This window comes from Typopeltis vanoorti, chromosome 19 (genome assembly GCF_054136105.1).
Source record: "Typopeltis vanoorti isolate ZY-2024b chromosome 19, IOZ_Tvanoo_1.0, whole genome shotgun sequence".
In the NCBI taxonomy this organism is placed as follows: Eukaryota; Metazoa; Arthropoda; class Arachnida; order Uropygi; family Thelyphonidae; genus Typopeltis; species Typopeltis vanoorti.
In genome coordinates, this window is record NC_143567.1 from 76,634,903 (window position 1) to 76,659,387 (window position 24,485).

Below are 24,485 nucleotides of genomic sequence, written 5' to 3' on the forward strand. Positions count from 1 at the left end.
CTTCTGTTGGGATACCACTTCGCCATACATAACCTACCTCACAGCCAATCAGTTACTCAACACTGTAGTCCAGGAGTTGGCAACCTTTCAGACTCGTGGGCCACATTCAACTTTTATTTTTAATAATTGAGCCGCAAGCATTTAATTAAGAGAAAATAATGAGTGAAAAAAATACTTAAGTTATCAATCTTAAAAAACATAAATATTTAAAGTACAAGATAAAGTACGACATTCTTGTAATGACATCTGTTATTATATTCTTTCATAACGGAAACACTTTTATAACAAATAAAACAAAGGGGGCTTACACCTATTTTCAATAAAGTACTTGATGTTCCATTCGTCATTAAACCTTCTTCCTTCAAATGCAACTTTACGTTTTCTTGAAGCTATTTTTGAAATTATTTTTAACAAATATATATCCTCTGAAAATAATAGTTGATATTATTGAATTATATTAAAAGATAGACCAGGGAATGCAACTGCAAAAGTGCGTCAAAATCTCAATTATCGTCAGATGAAGTAGCCTTTGTTATCCCCACTCATGACGACTCACACGGCTGACTCGCACCAAGTTGCATACTGATATCATGAAGTATAGGTATAAAATTATTTTTAATTTATTATTCATATTAAAAAATGCATTATTTAAATAATTCAACATATGGGCTACACACCATGTAAGTATCGTCAACCTTTTATGGGCCAAAAATGCACATTTGGGCTGAATGCAGCCTGTGGGCTGCTGGTTGCCGCCCCCTACTCTAGTCTATTATCCAATCCCATTTGTTTCAATTTAGCTACTCACTTTACAAAAGCCTTTGAAAAATCAAAGAATACAACTGTATGTGTGTCTCCTTTATCGAGTGAATATGTCACCTTGTAATATTTAAGCAAATTGCTAAAATATGACCCTCCCCCACAACAAGTCCATGTTGATCTTCATAAAGAACACTGCTATTATCAATCAATTTTTGAACCATAGTCTTCTCTAACACCTTAACAACATCCCAGACACACAGATTGGCCTATAATTTTTAGCTTCAGTTTTATCTCCCCACTTTGTGAAGAGGAACAACTTTTCTATTTCTTTGGGACTCACCTGGCTGCAAGACTCATGTTAAAAAGGTATAACAAACATGCCATTAATTACATAGAACATTCCTTCAAGACACAAGGTGATATACAGTCAAGTCCTACTGCTTTATTAACATCAAGTTCACTTAATTCCTCACATACCTCCTGCTCATTCACCATCAGTCCTTCTCCACTATACCCTCTATATTCCAGCTTCTCGTGATGTTGCTTTCATAAGAAGGAAATACACTGATAAACTGCTCATTGAATACTTCAACTATATCTGCTGCATTCAGTTACCAATCTGCCCATAGCATCATCTTCCCATAGTCATTTTTATTTCTACTTGCCACATATCAAAAGAACTCACTAGGATTTTTCTTAGCTTGATTGACTATGTTCTTCTCATACTGAACTTCTGTATTTACCAACCGAATCACCTTCCTAGCCTACTCTTTGTACTCTTCATGTAACTGATTATTACTAACATTCATCCTGTGTTGCCTCCACGGTGCCTTTATCTTCCAGATTTCATGTCATCAAATTAAAGCCTCTGGAATTTGAAAAATCATTCTTATGACTTTTTTTTTTTTTCCTTTCAAGATGGGAGTTATATATGATAATTATTGCCCATCAGGAAGTACATCTCCTTCTAGAACTTGAACATTCTTGTTATTATTATTAGCAGCTGATCACCTCCATACTTCCACAATTCCATGGGTGACTACTCCTGGGCCAGCTGCCTTCCCATTACGTGACCTTGCCAAGGCATCTCGAAACACACTTTCCAAAAATGAATTCACTTTGCTTCTGTACACTCAAAATCACCATCTGTATCTCCCTCAATGTATTCCTTCTTATAGTCCTTAAAACAACTCATCCAGGCTGCCATAGGTATTAACCTCACTGAATGTTATGTACGGTTTGATGTTCTCATGCATACATATATTTTTTTTCTTTTTTTTTTTTTTCATGTTGGACCCATATACGAGAGGTTGGCTGGTCAACCTATAGTACTTTAGTACCGTATAAGGATAGAGGGATGGGAGAGGAGGAACTTGTTAACATTCGATTTAAAAGCCTGTATTGTATTCCTTGGGAAATACATCAGGGGGAAGATTGTTCCACAGTACAGCAGTAGCAGGGATGAAGGAGGAGGAAAAGAAACTTGTTCTGCGGGTTTTGAGGTGTACTGTGAAGGGGGTGTTGGGAGGTGGCTGTACGTGTTCCAATGGGTTTAGTAGAGAGTGAGGGAATTATTGATGTTGTTTCAGATGAGCATTTTCCATGAAAATATTTATAGAATATACAAATTGCAGAGACTAAGCGTCTATGTGAGAGTGGAGGTAGAGTGAGTCAGTAAGAGATGGATCATTTATCAGTCTAATTGCTCTCCTCTGTATTGAGTCAAGCATTTTGAGGGAGCTTTTAGGAGCCCCACTCCAAATGTGAGAACAGTATTCGATAGCTGGGTGGATTTGCGATTTGTATGATGGTCCTCCATGACTAAGTCCACCTATTATATACCAAATGAGTAATTAATCTCAGAACGAACTCGGTTCTAACATTTTTATACTTTTTTTCCCCCTCTTAATAAATTGATACTTTCCCCGATCCTCCTGTTGTCCAGAAATAAGCCAAGCTTTACATGCATCCTTTTCCTCAGTGATGGCATCAACAGCTTCTCTTGTAATCCATTCCACCTTACTATGATTCAAATCCCTTTCAAAACCAAGTGCCTCCTTAGCTGCATTATGAACAAGCTCTTTAATATGATTATAGATTTCATTAGCATTACAGTCCTCACATGCATTCAATCTTTGATTGATCCTACTTTTATACAATCCTCTAATACTCTCATCTTAAAGAAGGCTGACTATATATCTTGATTCATCTAGCTTGATGTCCATACTGCTCATTTCTCCTTTTACTCTTTCCAGGCACAATTATCTATGCAAGTAACACAGAGCAGTCTGCACCACATTCTGCACCTCAATACTCACATGTCCTTACAGTCCAGCATCTCTATCATTTTGTAATTGTGTGGTCGATAATAGATCATAAACCTCACATATACTGAACCCAAGTAAATCTATATATATCTTTATGCTGGAAGTATGAATTCATCAAATGGCTTTCCTGTGCCTTCCATAGCGAAATCAATCTTTTACCATTATCATTTTCTACATCTCCCATCTTTCCAGTAATATAATAACTGCAAGGTTTAATTAATCTAATTGTTAAATCCTTCAACCAGTTCTACTGTTTAAAGTCCCCAAAAACAAAAAGCTCTTGATTATCTCTACATGTCTCCATAAATCACTCAACTGCTCAAAATACTCATCTTTTAGTATTTTGTGCATCCTCTGTTGGAGCATATGTTGCTATGATAATCAGTTCTACTCTAAATATTAAGTATTATGTTTAATAACCGCTCATTGACTTCTCAGCTTTTAATAAAGGTTTTCCATTATTATTTTATCCACAAAGAGATCCGCGCTCTCGCTCTGCTTGCCTTATCCACAGTACTTCAGATGTGTATATAACCACCCTGAACTTCACATCCAGCACTTTTCTTTATTTCTGTCAAAACCACCAAATCTAAGTTTTTGTCAGAAACCTATTTTAATACTTCTTCAAATATTCCAGTTAAACTCTGTATGTTCCATTTCCCCAAATCTAAAGTCTGCATTTGTAGTCAATTTCATCTCCTAAATTTCTGTATGGTTCCATTTTTCTCCTGAGGATACATACAGAATATATATTTTTTTTTTAATATATAAGAATGGGGTACCAGCCCTTTGTTTAACCCCCAACATGGAGGACAAGAGTTTTATTCTTGTAGTACACCTTTCCCTAGCCTGTGGGGAATCAATATCAGCGTGTATCAGGCCACACAGAGAGGTTAGCATCAGGGATCTCTATCCCTAAAAGGACTCTCTTCACCCTGAATATGAGCTCTTCTACCCTGCAATAAGAGATTAATCTTTGTTATGGAGTCAAGTATCGACACAACATACCAATGCAAGAAATTAGTACATTATTATGTACTGTTGTACTATTTCTATACTGAATCAAAGATCAAGTTTTGTCTCTTCCATACTTAATTATGGATAGTTCATTTAGTTTCTCTTCAAATAAAACATCTTTTTTGAAAGAAGCTTTTATTTATTTATTTTTTCCCCATTGGATTTTATATGCCAGTTCAAATTAATAGAAATTATATTCTAAATTCATTTTGTTGATTCTAAAAAGTATTATTTCCATATGCAAATTAAATATGCTTCAAAAACAACTTTTGTTACTTTTAACATGTCAAAAAGAAGCAAAAAAATTGTTTTTTTAAAGCAATGAAAATCACTACTATCTAACCTTAGATATTTGGTTGAAACTGAATACTCCATTTCCCTCATTGTTTTCTGTCTGGTAGAAACAAATGTATGCAAACAAGTGTTGCTTTACTTCCTTATGTTTATAAATAACAGGAGTCATCACTCAACAACTAACTACAGGTATCATTTCTGCATGACAGATGTGGCAATAATTGCAGAATACCTTTCAAGAAATATTTTCTTCATTAAAAGGCTTATCATTCTTTTAATTACAATCTTAATACAAGGTATGACTTTACTTATTTATTTCCAACCCAAGTTAACTGGCTAACAGTGAAATAGAAACTGATGCTTAAAGACTTTTCTCACATGTAAGCTAATACACATCTACTGCTTGCCACTCTCCCAGATTCCAAGAAATGGTACTTAGTAGAAACTGACTGTGGATGTCTTTCTTAACATTTGATTCATAATTTAAAATTCCCAAAAAGTGAATAGTGAGTTATTCTGAACCCCTTAAGTTTGCTCAAAAAGGGCATTTTAAAATAATATAAGTGGAGCAAGTACAATTCAGCACAGCTGAATGCAAAAGCTTACAAATCCTGTCTGCCATAAGAATATAACACTGTGGGCACTAAATTATAACAGCAGTTTTAAAAGAAGTTCTTTTTCTTTTTTAAATCTTTGCTTAATAGATTTGCTAAACTCTTTCATTTCCCTTATAAAACTATTTTTTCATTCTTCCAACCATTAACCAGCTAATGCTCAGAGAAATAAATAGTACGTCAGGTGACATCACTTAAGGCTGAGTGAGACTAGATAACTTGGAGGAGACCACCAGCATAAAAAAAATGCAGATAAGGCTCCTGATACAATGTCCAATTGGGTGTACTGCCTTCCAGTGATGCACTCCACAAATTTGGAACGAGGAGGAGCTGGTAATCTGGAACAAGATTTTATACTGGTTAACACTTATGATGGCACCAATGTTAACAGATATGTCAGCTAGGCATCACCCCAAGATCCCTGATGTTTTCATTAGAGAGAGCAATGAAAAGTGAGCTGCTGAACTAACATCAACAGAGCTGAAGACAGACACTATCAATGTAAGAAGAATCAATGGAAAAGAAGTAGACTAATCACTAATCAGGAATTAGAAAAACACCATTCAAAATAATTAGCATTACTGGGCATAAGAAAACCAAAACAGGTGAAATCCTCTTAAATAATACGATTTATATAACATACAGACCTTCTTCAGGCCACACCAAACACTGCTCCACTTATCTGCCCTTCACTACCTCTATCTGCTCCGCTCACCTAAAGATCTGCTTCACCATCTAGTTCATCCAGGTATCTACAGTATTCCTTGCTCCTGCAAACTTAAACACTTTTGACAAACCAAGAACAGTTAACATCCACCTAGAACACAGAAAATATGCCCATCATCTGTACTACACCCATTCCAAAGTGGTAGCCAATGCCATGGATAAATCACCAGATTCAATAGAAGAACACTTTCCTCTCATACATAAACAAATACAAATCAGCGACTTTTCCTGATATCTACCACAGCACTACAAAATTTTCCAAACCTAAGCAAATTCAGCTGCATTACATTGCCAAAAGTATGGGAGACCATCATCATGAGACCTTCAGCAAGATTCCATTGCACCCATAGAGGATTCCAATTAAGACTACAGTTCTTTGGAAATCATTCTTTGTTTGCCTTCCTGATTGTGTGCCCATGAAGATGCCTTGGTAATCAGGTCAAAATATTGGCTTATAATCTAATTAGCTAAATAAATTTAGTTAATTATTATTTTTAAATGTATTTTCTCCAATAAACAATACAATAACACGAGTGATATTATACTATACAATATTATATTAGTGCTTAACCTAAACATAACTAACATGCAAACTTTGTGTGTTTAAACTTCAATAAAGGATAAAATAAGAATATAATTTCTTGGCAGGTTTAATTTAACTAAACATACTTTGAACTAATTCCGTGTCACAGGTTCGACTCCCATTGAAGATGTGAGGAACTTGAGGATCTTCCTCAGGCACAGCCAAGTTAGCCGATCTTAGGCACGGACAGTAGGGTTTTTGCAGCCAGTTTATCTGGCGTTTTTCATTCTGCAAGCAGGCAAACCAACCCCCATGAACATACACTTCTACAGCCAAAAAATATCCCTCCCCCAAGCGGCAGAATAGGCGAGAGGTCGGTTGGGAGTGGTACTAACATGTAGTCGAATTTAAATAACACGCGGACCCTGCATAGGAAGCGTAAATAACGCATAGTGAAAGAAGAAGACTTTGAACTCCTTCCGCCCCCAATCTTTCTTTCTTGCTCTGTCTCTCATGCACATACTTTTGATAATTTTATATGTACTTGAAGAGTGGTCTTTTAATTGGGTTTGTGATTTTCAAATCCAAAACAAAGACTGGTGTTAAAGATCGGTACTATCAACATAAGAAGCCTGAATGCCAATGAAATGGAGCTAGCTGAAGAATTAGATAAGTACCAGATCGACATAATAGGAGTGACTGAAACAAAAAAGACCAAAACTGGTGAGATCTTTCTGAGCAATAAATACAAAATGTTATATTCAGGCAATGACAATCAAGGAAGAGAAGGAGTAGCCATAGTATTCAACATAAAATACGAGGCTAATCTTCTTGAATGGCAGTCAGTCTCAAGTAGAGTGATGTGGGCAAATATGAGAATGGGGAACTGGACAATGAGACTTATTTGTGCCTATGGTCCCACAGAAGGTTCTACTAAGGTAGAAGTGGAGGAATTTTTTGAGGCTTTAGAAAAAGCAACTGACACAATGAAAAAGGAAAAGTTGGTTCTTGTTGGGGATCTAAACAGCAGAGTAGGAAATGATTGTCAGACATACAAAAATATTTTGGGAAAATTTGGATAAAAGAGCAAAACTAATAATAATGGCAAATACCTGTTGGATTTCTGCTCAGGACATGGACTGGTTATTACTAACACCATGTTCCAACATAAGAGGCTAGGAATAAGAAAAGTCTCATTGACTATGTTATTGTTGATAGTGATGTTTTCTCCCTGATGCAGGACACCAGAGGGTACAGAGGATCTGAAATTGGAAGCGATCACTATTTAGTCTTCAGCAGGATAAAATTGAATTTCATATTGAAAAGAATAACATGTAAGAAAGTTTTAAAGCGAATAAAAGTTGAGCAGCTCTCAGATGTGAACTGTAGACTAAAATACACAAAGATTATTGAAGAAAAAATGAAAGAGTTTGAGAACAGGAACCAAACCTTGGAGATTCAGTGGTAAACTTTGAAGAAAACTCTTTCAGCCAGAGAGGCATGTGGTGAGGTTGTCTGCAAGGATAGAAAAATCAGAACTCCATGGTGGACACAGGAAGTTAAAGAGGCAGTGAAGGAAAAAAAGAAAGCATATCAAAAGTTCCTGGCAAATAAGTTAGCTTTTGCTCTTAGAGAATACAGAGAAAAATGTAAGAAGCTATAAACACTGAGTAAAACTAGCTAAACAAAAGTCATGGGAGGACTTTGGTTAGAACATATAAAGTAAATATCAAGAAGGTGGCCAGATATTCTGGAGGTTGTTGAAGAAGCTTAGAAATGGAGGAAAGAGTGCTGTAAAAGGAGTTAGAGATGATAAAGGTGACATGAAAACAGGAGAAAAAGATATCCTTGAAGAATGGAGTAATTACTTCGAAAAATTACTAAATGAAACACAGTGGTAAAATACACTCAACAGGCATGCAGTCAGGAATATCCATACTTGAAGTAGAAAAAGCCATCAAAGGCTTGAAATGTGGAAAGGCAATAGGAGTAGATGATATTTGACCAGAAATGCTGAAGTATGATGGTATAAAAGTCTTACAGTGGCTGCATTGCATAGTTCAGAAAGCCTGGACAGAGGGACGAATTCCCAATGATTGGAGTAGAGCTCTAATAGTACCCATATATAAAAAGGGAAATAAAACTGAATGTGAGAATTACAGAAGTATTTCCCTACCGAGTGTTCCTGGCAAGTTCTATGCAAGTATACTTGGGAAACGTTTGAGAAGAATTGTGGAAGAAAAGCTTGGTGAAGAACAAGCTGGATTCAGGCCAAATAGAGGCTGTCAGGATCAGATCTTCACTTTACAACAAATAGTTGAGAAAGCATGGGAATATAACAAAGATCTGTATTTAAGTTTTGTCAATCTAGAAAAGGCATATGCCAAGGTGCCAAGAGAGAAGCTATTCAATATGCTCCAGTTATATGGTGTCAATGGGGCAGTATTTCAAGCAATACTTAGTCTTTATTTGAGTTGTAAGTCAGCAGTTAGAATTGAAGTACAGAAAGATGGTTTAATGTTAAATCTGGTGTGAGACAAGGATGTACATTATCCCCTCTGTTATTAATTATCTATATGGATCAGATTATGAAGGAAAGTGGTATTAAACATGATATCAGAATTGGAGATGTTAATGTCAGCTCTTTGCTTTATGCAGATGATGTTATACTTCTAAATAAATCCACTACAAGTTTGCAAGATTCCCTGACTAAACTGAATAATTGTTGTAATAGGTATGGCATGAAGGTCAGCAATAAAAAGACAAAGACAATGAAAATAGGTAGAACCGCTGAAAATGTCAACTGCATTGTGAACAGAGAACCTGTGGAACATTTCAGCTACTTAGGCATGATTTTTAGTGATGATGGTAAATTAAATATGGAAATAGACAACAGAATCAACAAAGCTGGTATGGCAGGAATTCAATTGAATAAATTCATATGGAATAAGATAGAAATTAGTTGGAACACTAAATTAGCTGTATACAAGACATTGTTCAAACCAGTTTTAACTTATGGATCTGAGAGCCGGGTCAGAAGTAAAACACTTGACCAAAGACTAGAGACCGCAGATATGAGAGAAAGATTAGAGGCGTGAACAGATGGATCAATGGCAATATCATATTAAAAACGAGGATATTAGGAAAGAACTTGATATTGTCTGTATCCAGGAATGCATTAGCAGAACTAATCTCAGGTGGTATGGTCACTTAAACAGAATGGGCAAGGAAAGATTAGCAAAGCAAGTGTTCTCTGCTAGGTTGGCAGGAAAACGACTCAGAGGAAGACCAAGATATAGGTGGATTGATACGGTACAAAGTGCCTTAGACGATAGAAATATATGATCTGATAATGTTGGAGTCTTGAAAAGTAACAGACTGATTTGGAGGAATGTAGATAGGAAGTTAGTAATGATGTAAATTTTTCATGTAGTACTATCATATCCTGTACTCCCCTTGAGGGTACATGTCAGGAAATTGATGATGAGGAGGAGGAGATTGGTACTGAGTTGATATTTATTATTTATGAAATATGAAATTAAAAGGGATTCTAGTTTAGCTTTTATACACAGTCTTGCCCCATAAATACTGTTAACCCCCCCCCCCCACACACACACACAGAATTGTGAGAGCCCAGTTCCATTAGTAGTGCTGTGCACAATCCACATTAACATGTATCAGAGTTGTCTAGTTGTACAGATTAACATGCAGTGGAGAGATTATGAGAACCATGTAGCTGTAATAGCACTTCACAAGGTTGGAATGCAGCCACCTGCTACTTTCACAACATGCTAAAAACACATGAGATCAGTAGGATGTTTGTGTTTCGAACTATTAATGCTATGATGACACAGAAGATGTATCTGACTGCCAAAGAACAGGTCAACCATGCTGAATTAAGACACAACACTTTGTGAGGACTATGAAGGCATGTGTCTACAGTAATCCTGTGAGAACGCAGAAAGTAATGTCACGATAGATGAATGTTTCGCAGAGAACAATGTCACATGTACTAACTGATGACCAGGGGGTGAGAGCCTATTGGCGTTCAACTGGGCACTAACTAACACCACAACTTTATACAGCAGAGGATAATAAAACCAAAGGCACTTCTCTGGCAGTAAACAAACAACAGACGCAATGATATCCTCTTCATAGATGAGAAGATTTTCATCACTCAAGAGTCTTTTAACTGCCAAAACACTCAGGTATATGCCCCTGATGGTTGCACAGTGCATGCCATAGCATCCAGGATTCACAGAGGTCATCACTCCACGTCAGTGATGGTTTGGAGGGCGAGGGAAACATATCAGGAATAGGTCACCCTTTGACACTGTGCTGGAACCTGTGGAATAGACCCTGAATGACAGTAGTTGGGACAAATGTACCCAACCACATATCAACATCTGACTAGCCCTCTGGAAGTCCTGATCTAAATCCAATGGACTTCAAATTGTGGTCAGAGCATGTGAGAGCAGCCTACAAAAAATAACACCCCATCGTTGCTAGCCTGAATGGATTTGGAGCAAGAGGTGGCAATTTCCTTTGGATGTATGTGCACCACCATTGATGTGTGGCCACGAGTTAGAGTGTGCATGTGAAGGCAAACGTGGGACATTTCGAAGGAGTGCTGCAATATGCACATTATACAAGGGTGGTCGGAAAGGTTGCCATTATCTCATCCCTGTAGTGGTTCTCAGTAAGATCTGCAAAACACCCCTCTACAGCTGCAATCACCTCTTGATTCGAAGAAAAAACGCTGACCAGCAAGGAAGAGTTTTAGTTTTGGGAAGAGACAAAAGTCAGAGGGAGACAAATTTGGGGAATAGTGTGGATGTTCCAACAATTCATAATGCAGATCCCTTAATGTTCCCATTGCCAAAACACCTTGGTGGGCAGTTGCATTATCCTGATGAAAGATGATTTGTTTCTTCTGCAAACTGCATCTTTTCTCATGAATTTTTTTGTCTAGTCTGGTTAAAAGATTGGAACAATATTACCCGGTTATTGTTTAACCCTTTTCAAGGTAATTAATAAACAAAATGCCTTTAGCATCCCAGATGTCATGACCTTTCCTGCTGATGGAACAGACTTTATCTTCTTTGGCGCTGAACAACCACTTCTGTCCACTGTTTTGACTGCTGTTTGGATTCTGGTGTGTGTAATGGTGAATCCAAGTCTCATCCATAGTAATAAATCGACACACAAAATCAGTTTTATTCTTGTTAAAATGCTGCAAGCACTGTTCAGAGATTTTCAATGCGAGTGCATTTTTGAGATGCTGTGAGCAAGCGTGGCACCCATCTTGTGCAAAGCTTTTTCATTTGCAATTCTTCATGCAAAATATATCAAACACGTTCTTTTGAAATGCTTACAGTCTCAGCAATTTCACGCACTTTGACTCGCTGGTCATCATCCAATACCATATCGTGCACTTGATCAATGATTTCTGGTGTTGTTACACTTTTTGGATGCCCTTCACATGGATCATCTTCAAAGCTCGGCAGCCCATTTCTTAATTGTCGAAAATGAAGAAGAAGAGTGCCCATAAACTTTTATGAACTTCGAATGAATTTCTTTTGGCATTAAACCTTCTTTTACAAAGAATTTTATAACTGCACAATACTTAATTTTATCCATTTCAAAGGGATACAGACAACATTTTTGCTTTAGACAGCTGTATAAACGACTTGCAACTTCACAGGGATGCTTATGACAGATGTACCAACTTAGAAAAAAAAAAAAAATCTTGCCAATAGTGTTGCCATCTATGGTCAAGGCCGAGAACTTTTCAGATCACCCTCAAACATGTGGTTTGTATGTGCTGAAAGCTGTAAATGATTTACTGATAGATTAAAGGTTTATGTGCTGTTCAAGTTGTAACAGTATTTTTGGCTAGACTGTGTATATTCAAAGTTTACAAAATATATTCAAATATTGAATACAAATAAGCTAAACTACATAACAAACATCCCAAAAGAGAAGAAATAAAAATATATCACTTTCATCCTTGAAAGGTCAGAAATGTGTGGCACATTAGTAATGTGAATGGTTTAAGTGTTGGACAATCCAGAAACCCTGTTCTGGAGATCAAGCTACTTAAAATATCCTTAATAACTAAGGTGATGTCTCTCAGCTGGAAATGAAACTCATCTGAAAAAACCAAGATGCCACAATGAGATTTGAACCCATGGCCTGCAGACCCTATCTGCTCAGCCGACCAGCTAACTACCAAATGAATGCTAATACTTTCTCATGTATTCCCCCCCCCAAGCATCAGTCTGAGAAGAGCCCCACAAATTCACTATAGTGAATACTTACTGAATTTTCAAAATTCTTAATGCAAATCAATGTCAAATACCACTGTATTTAAATGGCATACAACTTTTTTTTATAACACAATAACTGTCAAATAGTACAAGGCATGAGATGTGGTTGATAACACCTTACTTTAAAGACAAATTAAAGAATAACTTACTTCAAAAAATTTGCTGCCTTCATTATATAAAGAAGCACAGATGTCTTCTAGCTTTTATCGACATTCTTGCATACTTTCTGAAATATAAAATTATGTACTCGATCTGAAGTCCACATGCCCAATTTCAGCTTTTTAACAATCCCTCCTATCTTTCCTACATTGTGTTCATTTCCAGATATAGAACATTATGGTCTGAATTTTGTTACTGTCTTATTTATAAGTGTATTTCGTGTGAAGAGACATATTCAAACTTCCTATGAAACCTTTTTAACAGTACATTTTGAGCATGTTTACTTCTTTAGAGAATTTTAATAGCTTATTCATTTTACATGCAATAAATGATTGCTTGTTTAACATATATTCATTATTCTGATTTGGAAGGGCTAAAATGTTATATATTACTATATGCATTATATGTAACCAACAATATTTTGAGAAAATATGGAGAAAAGAGCAAAGCTAATAATAATGGAAAAAATACCTGTTGGATTTCTGCTCAGGACATGAATTGGTTATTACTAACACCATGTTCCAACATAAAAATGTGCATAAATTCACATGGAGAGAAGAGGCAAGGCAGCAGGAGTAGATGATATTCGACCAGAAATTGAAGTATGGTGGTATAAAAGTCTTACAGTGGCTGCACTGAACAGTTCAGAAGGCGTGACAGAGGGACGAATTCCCGATGATTGGAGTAGAGCTCTCATAGTACCCATATATAAAAAGGGAAATAAAACTGAATGTGAGAATTACAGAGGTATTTCCCTACTGAGTGTTCCTGGCAAGATCTATGCAAGTATACTTGAGAAACGATTGAGAAGAATTGTGGAATAAAAGCTGGGTGAAGAACAAGCTGGATTAAGGCCAAATAGAAGCTGTCAGGATCAGATCAGATCTTCACTTTACAACAAATAGTTGAGAAAGCATGGGAATATAACAAAGATCTGTATTTAAGTTTTGTCGATCTGGAAAAGGCATATGACAAGGTGCCAACAGAGAAGCTATTCAATATGCTACAGTTATATGGTGTCAATGGGGCATTATATCAAGCAATACTTAGTCTTCATTTGAGTTGTAAATCAGCAGTTAGAATTGAAGGAAGTACAGGAATATGGTTTAATGTTAAATCTGGTGTGAGACAAAGATGTTCATTATCCCCTCTGTTAATCATTATCTATATGGATCATATTATGAAGGAAAGTGGTATTAAACCTGATATCAAAATTGGAGATGTTAATGTCAGCTCTTTGCTTTATGCAGACGATGTTATACTTCTAAATAAATCTGCTACGAGTCTGGAAGATTCCCTGACTAAATTGAATAACTGTTGTAATAGATATGGTATGAAGGACAAAGACAATGAAAATAGGCAGAATCGTCGAAAATGTCAACTGCGTTGTGAATGGAGAACCTGTGGAACAAGTAAAACAGTTCAGCTATTTAGGCATGATTTTTAGTGACGATGGTAAATTAAATATGGAAATAGACAACAGAATCAACAAAGCTGGTATGGTAGCAAGTCAATGGAATAAATTCATATGGAATAAGAGACAAATTAGTCGGAACACTAAATTAGCTGTATACAAACCAGTTTTAACTTATGAATCTGAGAGCTGGGTCAGAAGTAAAACACTTGACCAAAGACTAGAGACCGCAGATATGAGAGTCCTGAGAAAGATTGGAGAGATGAACAGATGGCATCAATGGTAATATATTAAAAATGAGGTTATTAGGAAAGAACTTGACATTATCAGCATCCAGGAATGCATTAGCAGAGCTAATCTCAGGCAGTACGGTCACTTAAAGAGAATGGGTGAAGAAAGATTAGCAAAACAAGTGTTCTCAGCCAGATTAGCAGGAAAACGACCCATAGGAAGACCAAGATATAGATGGATTGATACTGTGCCTTATCAATGATATACCTTAGACCAGTGCTTCCCAAACTTCTGGATGTCAGGGTCCCCTTTACAAAAATTAAAATATTTCACGGCCACCCTTGAAAAAAATTCGTAATAGAGATATATATTATTATAATATTTATTGTATTTATATTCAATACAAAACATACACAGCGAATATTGCAAAAATCAAATGCATATATTACATTTTTTGCCTCTTACCGTTTGGTTCTGAAGACGATGCAGGCTGTTCTGGTAAAATATGAAATACTGTCCTTTTTTTTGAGTCTGTTTCTGCTTCTTTTCATTGTTCGCGGGAATTTTTTTTTTATCAGCCACTTATCCATCTCAGGGTTAAATTTTTTAATGTAGAATAGATCAAATAATATCACCACTTACTGATACTGGCACACCACAGACTAATAACATGAAATTAGTGAATATTACCTGAATAAAGGAATCCCTGGACCAGGAACATTTTTCTCTTTTGTGACTTTTCTCCCTTTACAGTAATTAAGCCTAACGTGAAACGGACAGCAAAGGCAGGTTATTGAAACGTGCATATAATTGGTGCGGTATTAACAAAGGATCGCGCAACCGAAAGATAAAAGCATAACTGACAATTGAGTTGAAATGCTAACTCTCTTCAACCGAATTCCATATGTGAAACTGCCATAACATTCATTATATATATATATATTACTTAGTTTTAACACTTTTACGAATTTTAACACGTTCGGTTGAATTTTATTGCTGCCTTGGGAAATCGAACTCGCATCTAATTAATAACAATAGTTTTTAGTTAGATACTGTGTTTGCCCATGCAACATATGGTTTTGTTTCAGTCTATACAGCATAGTTTCTGTATGAGGGGACATGTGATTCATTAATTAGTGTGTTTTTATCCCAGTTGTCTCTAATTGCACTATTTGTTGAGAAATATATTAAACAAACTCCTTACACCTTATTCACTGGCATAATAAAAGTACTTGTTTTTATTGCCTCTGTAGTATAGTGGCTGTTAGGGAGGGCATGTTGTTTACCACTGCAAGCGAGTTACTATCTCCCCACATGAACTTGTTTAAGGTTTTTTTCATGTGTGAAGTATATGCGAAACTTTTATTGGTAACAGAAAACTAGCTTGGATGACAGTGATAATATAAAACGAGTTTTGATATGTATATAAAGTCAATATCAATAGTCCCTGATTATGAACGCATGATGAAAGGGACAGGAAGATTTGGAGCTTCCCTGGAAAGCATTCGAAGTAAATACAATTAACCACTGCTTTGAAATGAAACATATGAATAAACAATATTTACTAATATTCATTAAGCGCCGAAATACGCAGGAAGCAAAGTTTGTGAACCAACACCAATGTGTGAATTTTTCCATTAAAATATAAAAAATTACAAAAAAGAAATAATAAATAATAAAAGTTAAATACGTTTCTTTTAAAATAAAAAAAAAAACTACTTAGTCTTAAAACATTTTAAATTGGTTTTCATTATTTCACAGCCCCCTCAACAAAACCTATGGCCCCCAAGGGGGCCGCGGCCCACAGTTTGGGAAGCACTGCCTTAGATGATAGAAACATAAGATCCGATAATGTTGGAATCTTGACAAGTAACAGACTGATTTGGAGGAAAATTGTAGATAGGAAGTTAGTAATGATGTAAATTTTTCATGTAGTACTATCATATCCTGTACACCCCTTGAGGGTACATGGCAGGAATTCGATGATGATATGTAACCAAAGAGAAAAATTAAGACATGCAAACTAAATTATCAAAAAGAATTATAAATATTATATTATAAGACCAGGCCTTGATTAAAATGGCAATTCATGTATAAACTTACCTTTCTTTCTGTGTAACAACAAACCCATCTAGCAATCTAACACCTAAACACCAGTTAACAACAAATGGCCGAAAATCAAACCCTCTGGGATGCATTGTTAAAGACGACAAAAACTGATGCAATTTAAAGTGAAAATATACTATAATGTCACTTTGTTATTTGAATTCAGGCAGAAAAAGTAGAAAAACACAAATAGTGAAATAACACTAATAATATAATTATTAGTGCTATGAGTATGCAACAACTAGTGCACTTTATTAGATATCATCTTACAGATTATAGCAACAGGAGCTACAAAAACCACCAACACATACCAACAAAACATTGATAATTTAGTTAAGGCAAAGAAAAGCTAACACAATTACATTATTAATGTTGGGAACAATAATTTCTACAAAAAAAAAAAAACTTTTACCATAATGGTTTAAATAACAGCTTCACACACATATAAGAGAAAACTAAATAGAATATATTACTCCTATATATTTCACTCACACACACACACACACACACATAATATGCAGTTGATTAATTGAAAATATCGCCATACCCAGTTTACTGTGTGAGGAAACAGGGATCTTAAATGTTGTCATCTACCTCTTTTAGTAAACTTTTAGCCGAAATCTAGATTGAAATTGGTAATCAATGATGAAATTATACATTTCTGTTTATGCAAACTGAACTGCAAAGGAAAAAATGAAATTACCTGTTAGGTAAAAACATTTTCTCAGAGCATACACACACACACACACACACACACAGAATATGAAATTTCAAATCATCAGTACATACAAAAGTAGAGCTTTAAATATACTAAAAAACGATGAAATTAAAAGAAACAAACTTCAAATCCTATTTAATCAGTTCCTCCAAAATAGTCACTCAAAAGATGTACAAAAAGAAACTTTTCTTTTTCTTTTTGTATAGCTCGATATAATGTCACGCTTACACCATATATCTAGCATTTTGAAGTTTCTCTTGCCATCTTGTCAAGATCTACAAAACTTCATACAGTTTCTTGTTTATATTAACAGATTTTTCATCTTTCTCTTAAAAGTGAAAATCTAATTCAGACAACCCTTGTATGATCTGAATCTAGCTTGTTCTTCTCCAAGTTTCTCTTCTACAATTTTTCTAATCTCTTCTCAAATCTGCTTGCATAAATCTTTTTACCTAGAACACTCAGTAAGGAAATTCATCTATAATTCTCACATTCGGTTTCATTTCCCTTTTTATAGATGGGTACTATGAAAGCTTTACTCCAACATCTGGAATTAGACCATCTCACTATGCCTTCTGAATTATGCAGTGCAGTCACTGCAAAATTTTTATACTCTATATATCTGAGCATTTCTGGTCAAACATCATCCACTCCAGTTGCCTCTTCCTACATTCATTTAAGGAATTTGATTGCTTTTTCTACCTCAAGTACTGATATGTACTCTAGATTGCATTCCTGTTGAATGTTTTCTACCACAGTGATGTCATTTTATTTAGCAATCTTTTGAAGTAATTACCCTAAACATATCAAATATCTTTATCTTCAGTTTTCATATGACTGTTATCATCTGATTTCTTTTACAGTACTTTCCTTCATTTCTAAGCTTTTTCAATAGCAGGCCAGAACATTTTACTAACTTCTTAATATTTATTTTCTATATTCTTACCAAATAAGAGAGAAAATAAAAAAAAAAAAAACAACTCTAATTCTCTTAAGACAGAAATTAGTCAAAACACTAAATTAGCTGTATGCAAGACAGTGTTCAAATCAATTTTAACTTGTAGATCTGAGAAGTGGGTTAAAAATAAAACACTTGATCAAAGACTAGAGAACCACAGATATGAGAGTTCTGAGAAAGATTACAGGAGTGAACAGATGGTGTCAATGAGAAAATCACATTAAAAATGATGATATTAGAAAAGAACTCTATTTCATTGGCATTCAGGAAAGTGTCAGCAGAGCTGCTGACTTTTACGCTTTTGCTGATCAGTTAAACAGAATGGGAGGGGAAAGGTTAGCAAAACGAGAGTGGTAGGAAAGAGACCCAGAGGAAGACAAAGATATACGTGGATTGATGCAATAAACAATGCCTTAAAAGAGAGAAACATCCAACATCTGATAATATTGAAGCTGTGAAATATAACAGATTAATTTGGAGGAAAATTTGTTGATAGGAAGTTAATAATGTAACTTTTTCATGTAGTGATATCATAATACTCTGTATACACCTGAAGGTACACTGTTAGGAATTTGATGATAATGATTCTTAACAAAGCATCCCAAGGCTTTTACTTAGCTACTTTTACATAATGCTTTGCTTTCTAACATTTTTCTCTCTATCCTCTTGTGATATCTACATCTGCCAAATTAGTAGCTAGAAACTTTCAATACACATTCTTCTTTTCCAGACCACCTCATTCACTTCTTGCATCCAACATGGAAGTGCGATTTTTCCTCCTTACAGACTTCACCACATGCCTCTCTGGCTGAATCGATTAACGTTTGTTTGTTTTTTCAGAGTTTGACACTGAGATTCTTGATCATTTTTGTGTCCTGAACCATCAACAAAAATATTACTATCAATAATAACACAGTCAATGAGACTTCTCTTATTTATGGACTCTTTCTTTCTCTCTCTCTCCATGTGAATTTGAGCATATCTTTATGTTGGAACATAGTGTTATCAATGAGCAGTGTATGTCTTGAACAAAAATCCAGAAGATACTTGCCTTCATTATTAGCTTTACCCTTTTCTCCCAATTTTCGTAATATATTTCTATATGTCTGGAAACCATTTCCTACTCTGCTGTTTAGATTTCCAACAAGGACAAACTTTTTCTTTTTTTCTTTGTGTCAGCAGCCTCCTCTAATGCCTTGAAAAATTCCTCCAATTCTGAGTAGAACCTTCTGTTGACCATAAGCAATAAGTCCCATCATTGTCCAGCTCCATGCTTTGATGTTCGTCCACATCATTCCAGTTGATATTCCCTTCTATTCAAAAAAGGTTATCTTGGTTTGGTGATGAGACTATGACTACTTCTTTTCTCTGATCATCACTCCCTGAATATAACATCTTGTAATTGTTATTTTAAAAAATCTTACCTGTTTGTTGTTTGATTCAGTAACACCAATTGTGTTGATAAGGTACTTCTCTAATTCTTTCCCTATGCCTCTTAAGTTTATGGTGGGCCATTTTGATTTTTTGATGAAGTTGAGTTTATTCCAGTAGATGACTTTCACTGTTCACCCTGGTTCCCTGATGAAAACAGAAGGGCTTATTTCATCACTAGGCAGCATGAATTTTCATCTTATTGTACCAAAATAAGCAAAATATATTTTGGTGGGCTAAACCTCAAATTATCAACCCATCCTCATTCATTTAGTATCTGGGTTTATACCTACTCACAGGGCACACACACCATGAGAAGGTGAGGATTAGACACTGGTTAGAAGCTCTGGTCAGTTCTCTGCATTCCTTAAAAGGCTATGTAGAGGTCTCATCCCAATTATCAAGCTTTGACCCTTTTAAACAACCCAAGAAAAGATTTCAATAACTCTCTCTCTCTCTCTCTCTGGGCATCTACAAATGCCGTATGGTCACTCCGATGCTCGGTGATGTTCCACACCAGGCCTCGCCATGTAGTCCTGTTGTTTGCTTTTCTGGCAGCCTCAACTCTCTGAAGATCAGTCACTCCACACACGCCATCCATCCATCTCACTGATGGTCTACCCCTGCCTCTTTTTCCAGGAACTTTACCTTCTATTACTGTTCTGAGAAGTCCTCCTTCCATCCTTTCTATGTGTCCAAAATATTTTAACTTTCTTCTGTCAATATCCTTAAGGAGCCCTAAAGTTCTACTAATCTTTTCTAACACCCATTCATTTGCACGCCTTTCAGTATATGATATCCTCAACAGCCTTCTGTAACACCACATCTCAAAAGCAGATATCCGTTTCTTATCTGACTTCTTTAGGTTCCAAGTCTTGCATCCATAAGTCGCTGTTGGAAAAACAACAGCATCTAAAATCCTCAACTTTGTTCCCATGGAGATAGATCCATCCTTCCAGATTTTAGACAGGTCTCTGACTGCTGTTTTAGCCATTCCTAACCTTTTTCTGGCATCTTCTGAACAGCACTTCTTCACATTAATAATGGATCCCAGGTACTCAAACTTGCTGACTTCCTCAATTCTTTCTCCATTAAGGTACACTTGTTTCTCAAGAGCTTCTCTGTTTGTTTTTCCTTTGAGAACCATGATCTTTGTCTTGCTAGAATTGAGTTGAAGTCCTCTGTTATTACTGATCTTGTTAACTTTGTTAAGAATTAGTCCTAGTTCTTCCATGTCATTACAAAGGAGTACTGTATCATCAGCATACCTCAGATTACTGATCAATCTACCTCCTATCCTAATTCCTGTCCTGAGCGCATCCAATGCTTCACGCATGATGTCCTCTGCATATATACTAAACAAGTGAGGAGAAAGTAAACATCCTTGTCTAACTCCTTTTCCAACTTGAAGCCAGTCAGTCAATCCAACACCTGTTCTTACTGTGGCTTCTTGTTCCTTATACAAGTTGGCTATCAACCTGATAGTGTGTTGAGGAAAACCCATTTTTTTCATTACTTCCCACAGTTTCACATGCTCAATACAGTCAAAAGCTTTAGAGTAGTCTAAGAAACACATTACCAGAGGGAGTCTGCATTCTTTATATTTTTCTATGATCTGTCTAAGGCAAAGGATCTGATCTCTGGTGCACCTACCTTTCCTAAAACCTGCTTGTTCCTCGGGCATCTCTGCCTCAACTTTGGCCTCAATATCTTTTATTTACCCTAATTTCATTACTTTCCTTTTATTGCATTTTCTTCGTATTATTTATGTGATGAAAAATTACAGTAAAATAATTCTAGTAAAATAATACACCAGTATCGTGTAATTCAAAATTTAGGTTCTTTCACCTACATTATCAAGTTCAGTATGTCTTAATACAATATTCACTATTCACACTACACACATTGCTCGGAAAGAAGTCAACAGACACCTTCATGGGCAAGGTGCATCTTGTCAGGTAACAAGTCATGTGTATGTAGCCAGCATAAATTGAAGGAATATGATGTTCCCAAATCAGTGCAACAACTATGTCTGAGTGAAATGGCTGCAAGATGGGAACTGATGGAGTTTGAAAGCTCCATCAGCTTTCAAACTTGTTGTGAGAGGATGCCATGTGGCAAGTGACATGTTGTTGACATACTGGGCCATCCCCAGGTCAACAATTAGTAATACCATATACTGAGATGGAAGGCAGAGAGTCAACTGCAAGTGCTACCTACAGTGGATAACCCAACACACTCAATGAATGTGACCACAGGATGTTACAAATGATAATGTGTAAAAACCATTATTTGTTGGCTGACATGTTGAATGCAGAGTTCTTTGGGCATCGACTGGAACATGAATCTGCACAAAAACATTCAGAACTAAGGCTCACAACATGGGTTTCCATGGTAGGACCACAATATGCAAGCCCCAGATTACCCAAATCATGCTACATCCTCTACCAAGCAGAGACAGATGGGTGTGACAGATGCCCGGTGAACAGAGCGAGTTACTCCAACTATGAAATTCGGAGATGTGATAGTATGGCCTTGTTTTACCTGGTTTGGTCTTGAATCATTGTTTGTGGTGCCATGAACAATTTTGTGGCATTTCTACAGAAATGACCACTTCTCTTTCAGCAAGACAATGCACCATGTCATAAGGCTGCTGCTGTAACTGCATGGTTTGTGGATGCCAACCACACTTGACTGGCCTCCACAGAGCCCTGATCTCAACTGTACTGAACATCTGTGGAAGGTATGCCCCCCATAGGATTGCTCCAGTCACTGCAGCAAAAGGAGAATCAATATCTTATTAAGGTGAGTGCCATGGCTGTTTGTTCCTCACGCTATGGCATCCATTGACTTCTTTCCAAGCAGTGTATGTGTGTATACACACACACACACACACACTAAAATATTTCTAAAGGATACGGTAGCTGGCCAGTCATAAGTACACAAGGATTATTTCCAATTGTAAGTTGCTCTAAGCAGTGAAGTCCAGATAGATATGAAATCTGTAAAAAATATTTCAAACAATTACTTACAATTTCATTTAAGCTAAATAGTTACAATGAGTGTAATTTTTGATGAAGAGGAGAATTTATAGGAATAGATCATGGAATTAGTAATACTGGTATGATAAGAGCCACCTGAATATATTCACATAGAATAAAAAAGGGATCAGCTAAAGTAACAAACTATCATGTATAAAATAGCATTCAGTTTTCATATATGGATCTGATTTTCAGATCCATATATGAAATTGAGTTAGTTACTCAAAGACTGGTTGGTTGGTTGCTGTTTAGATTATGTCAAAGCAACAAAGGTTATAACACTGCCACTCTGATAGGCCAATTTAATAGCATCTGTACTTCCCAAACCAAAGACAATATTTTCAAATCTTACTGTAACATGAATGTTTGTGAAAAATCTTTAGATAGTAGACAACTTTCATCTCCCAGTAAAAGTACTACATTTGATCTTAAGAGTACTGTTTCCCAGGTATAATCTTTTGCCCACCCATTGCTATAAATTTACAACTTTTCATGGAAAGGATAATAATAATAATAATAATAATAATAAAAGTCTGTAAATTGCAGTCACTCTCAGACTAGCATGTCTGGTATGAAATGCAATAAACCTGGCTATCTGTTTATCATAATGAACATGTCAGCATGTCTATCATAATGAACTTTGAAGTTATTTACACTCCCTGCATTCACAACACACTCACCAACAACTCTTCATGTAAAAAATCTACTCCTCACACCTTTATGCAACTTCCAGGAATCGACTCTTGTTCTTCCCATCTCAACATCAAGACTCTTTTTATAATTCTTTCTGTATTAATCTGGTCGAGTCCCTTAACTAATTTAAGGTCTCTGTCATATCTCCTCTTTTCCTCCTATATCCAAAACTCTGTAATCTACATTCCCTCAAACACTCTTCATAACCAACACTCCAGAGTTCTGGTATCACTTTAATCACTGTCCTTGGACCCTCTCTCTCTCTTTCTCTAGTGTTTCCACATCACAATGAAAACCAAGTGACCAAATCTGAACACAACAGTCCATGTGTGGTCAGACTGATGCCTTAAATAAAGGACCACCACTTCCTTATCCCTACACGTCAATGTACTTTTTATCATATCACCCCAAAATCCCGAATCTCATGCACATCCTGAAGTACTCTAGATCGCATTTCTCTTGAATACTTTCTACTACTCTTCTGTTATTGTTCGATTTACTTAATCTTTCAGAATAATTATTCCAGACATCAAAAATATCTTTATCTTCAGTTTCCATGTTACCTTTATCATCTTTGATTCCTTTAACAGTGCTCTTTTCTCCAACAGTCTCCAGAACATTTTGCAACCTTTCTATTTATCTTCTATATTCTTATAAAAGTCTCATGAATTTTTGTTTAGCTACTTTTTCACATAGCTTAGCTCTCTTCAATTTTGCTCTGTGTTCTGTCGGGGCACATTTCTTCATTTTCAGGATTGCATCTTTAATTGACCAGAAGTTATCAATATTTTAATTTTTATTTCAAGCTCTTCATTTTTTTAATAAAACCTAATATTCTAATATTATTCCTGTTCTATAGCACAGTCAAGTATCATGGGTTTTATCATGATAGTATTGCAAATACTCAACAGCAACAAGTAACTACCAGAAAGTTCTTAAATATGCCAGCCTGGTTGTCTTGGTGATTATCATATCCACTCTCCAACTAATAGGCTGTGGGTTCAAATACTGCATGGACATGGATGTTTGAGATGATTGTTTTTAGATTTCATCTCCCAGTGTGAGACCATTGCTCCATTTATTGGAGGTGTGAAGTGGCTGAACAAGCTCCATGTTTGGTCTTCTCAAGAGCAGAGTTTCTG

At 36.0% G+C, this 24,485-nt stretch overlaps 1 protein-coding gene across 4 annotated transcripts in view; it reads right to left on the minus strand.

Moving 5' to 3' along the window:
• The window catches only part of Cep97 (centrosomal protein 97kDa), a 208,006-nt gene that overhangs the window by 107,828 nt on the left and 75,693 nt on the right, over window positions 1-24,485 (minus strand). For 2 of the 4 annotated variants that reach the window (XM_090409279.1, XM_090409280.1), the window contains exons 7-8: window positions 22,529-22,611; window positions 16,500-16,583 (exon numbers count right to left, since the gene is read on the minus strand). In XM_090409279.1, coding sequence (XP_090265405.1) covers window positions 16,500-16,583; window positions 22,529-22,611 — 167 coding nt within the window. Of the gene's footprint in view, window positions 1-12,741; window positions 12,839-16,499; window positions 16,584-22,528; window positions 22,612-24,485 lie in introns of those variants that run through there. The other 2 variants (XM_090409282.1, XM_090409283.1) reach the window with 2 other exon arrangements.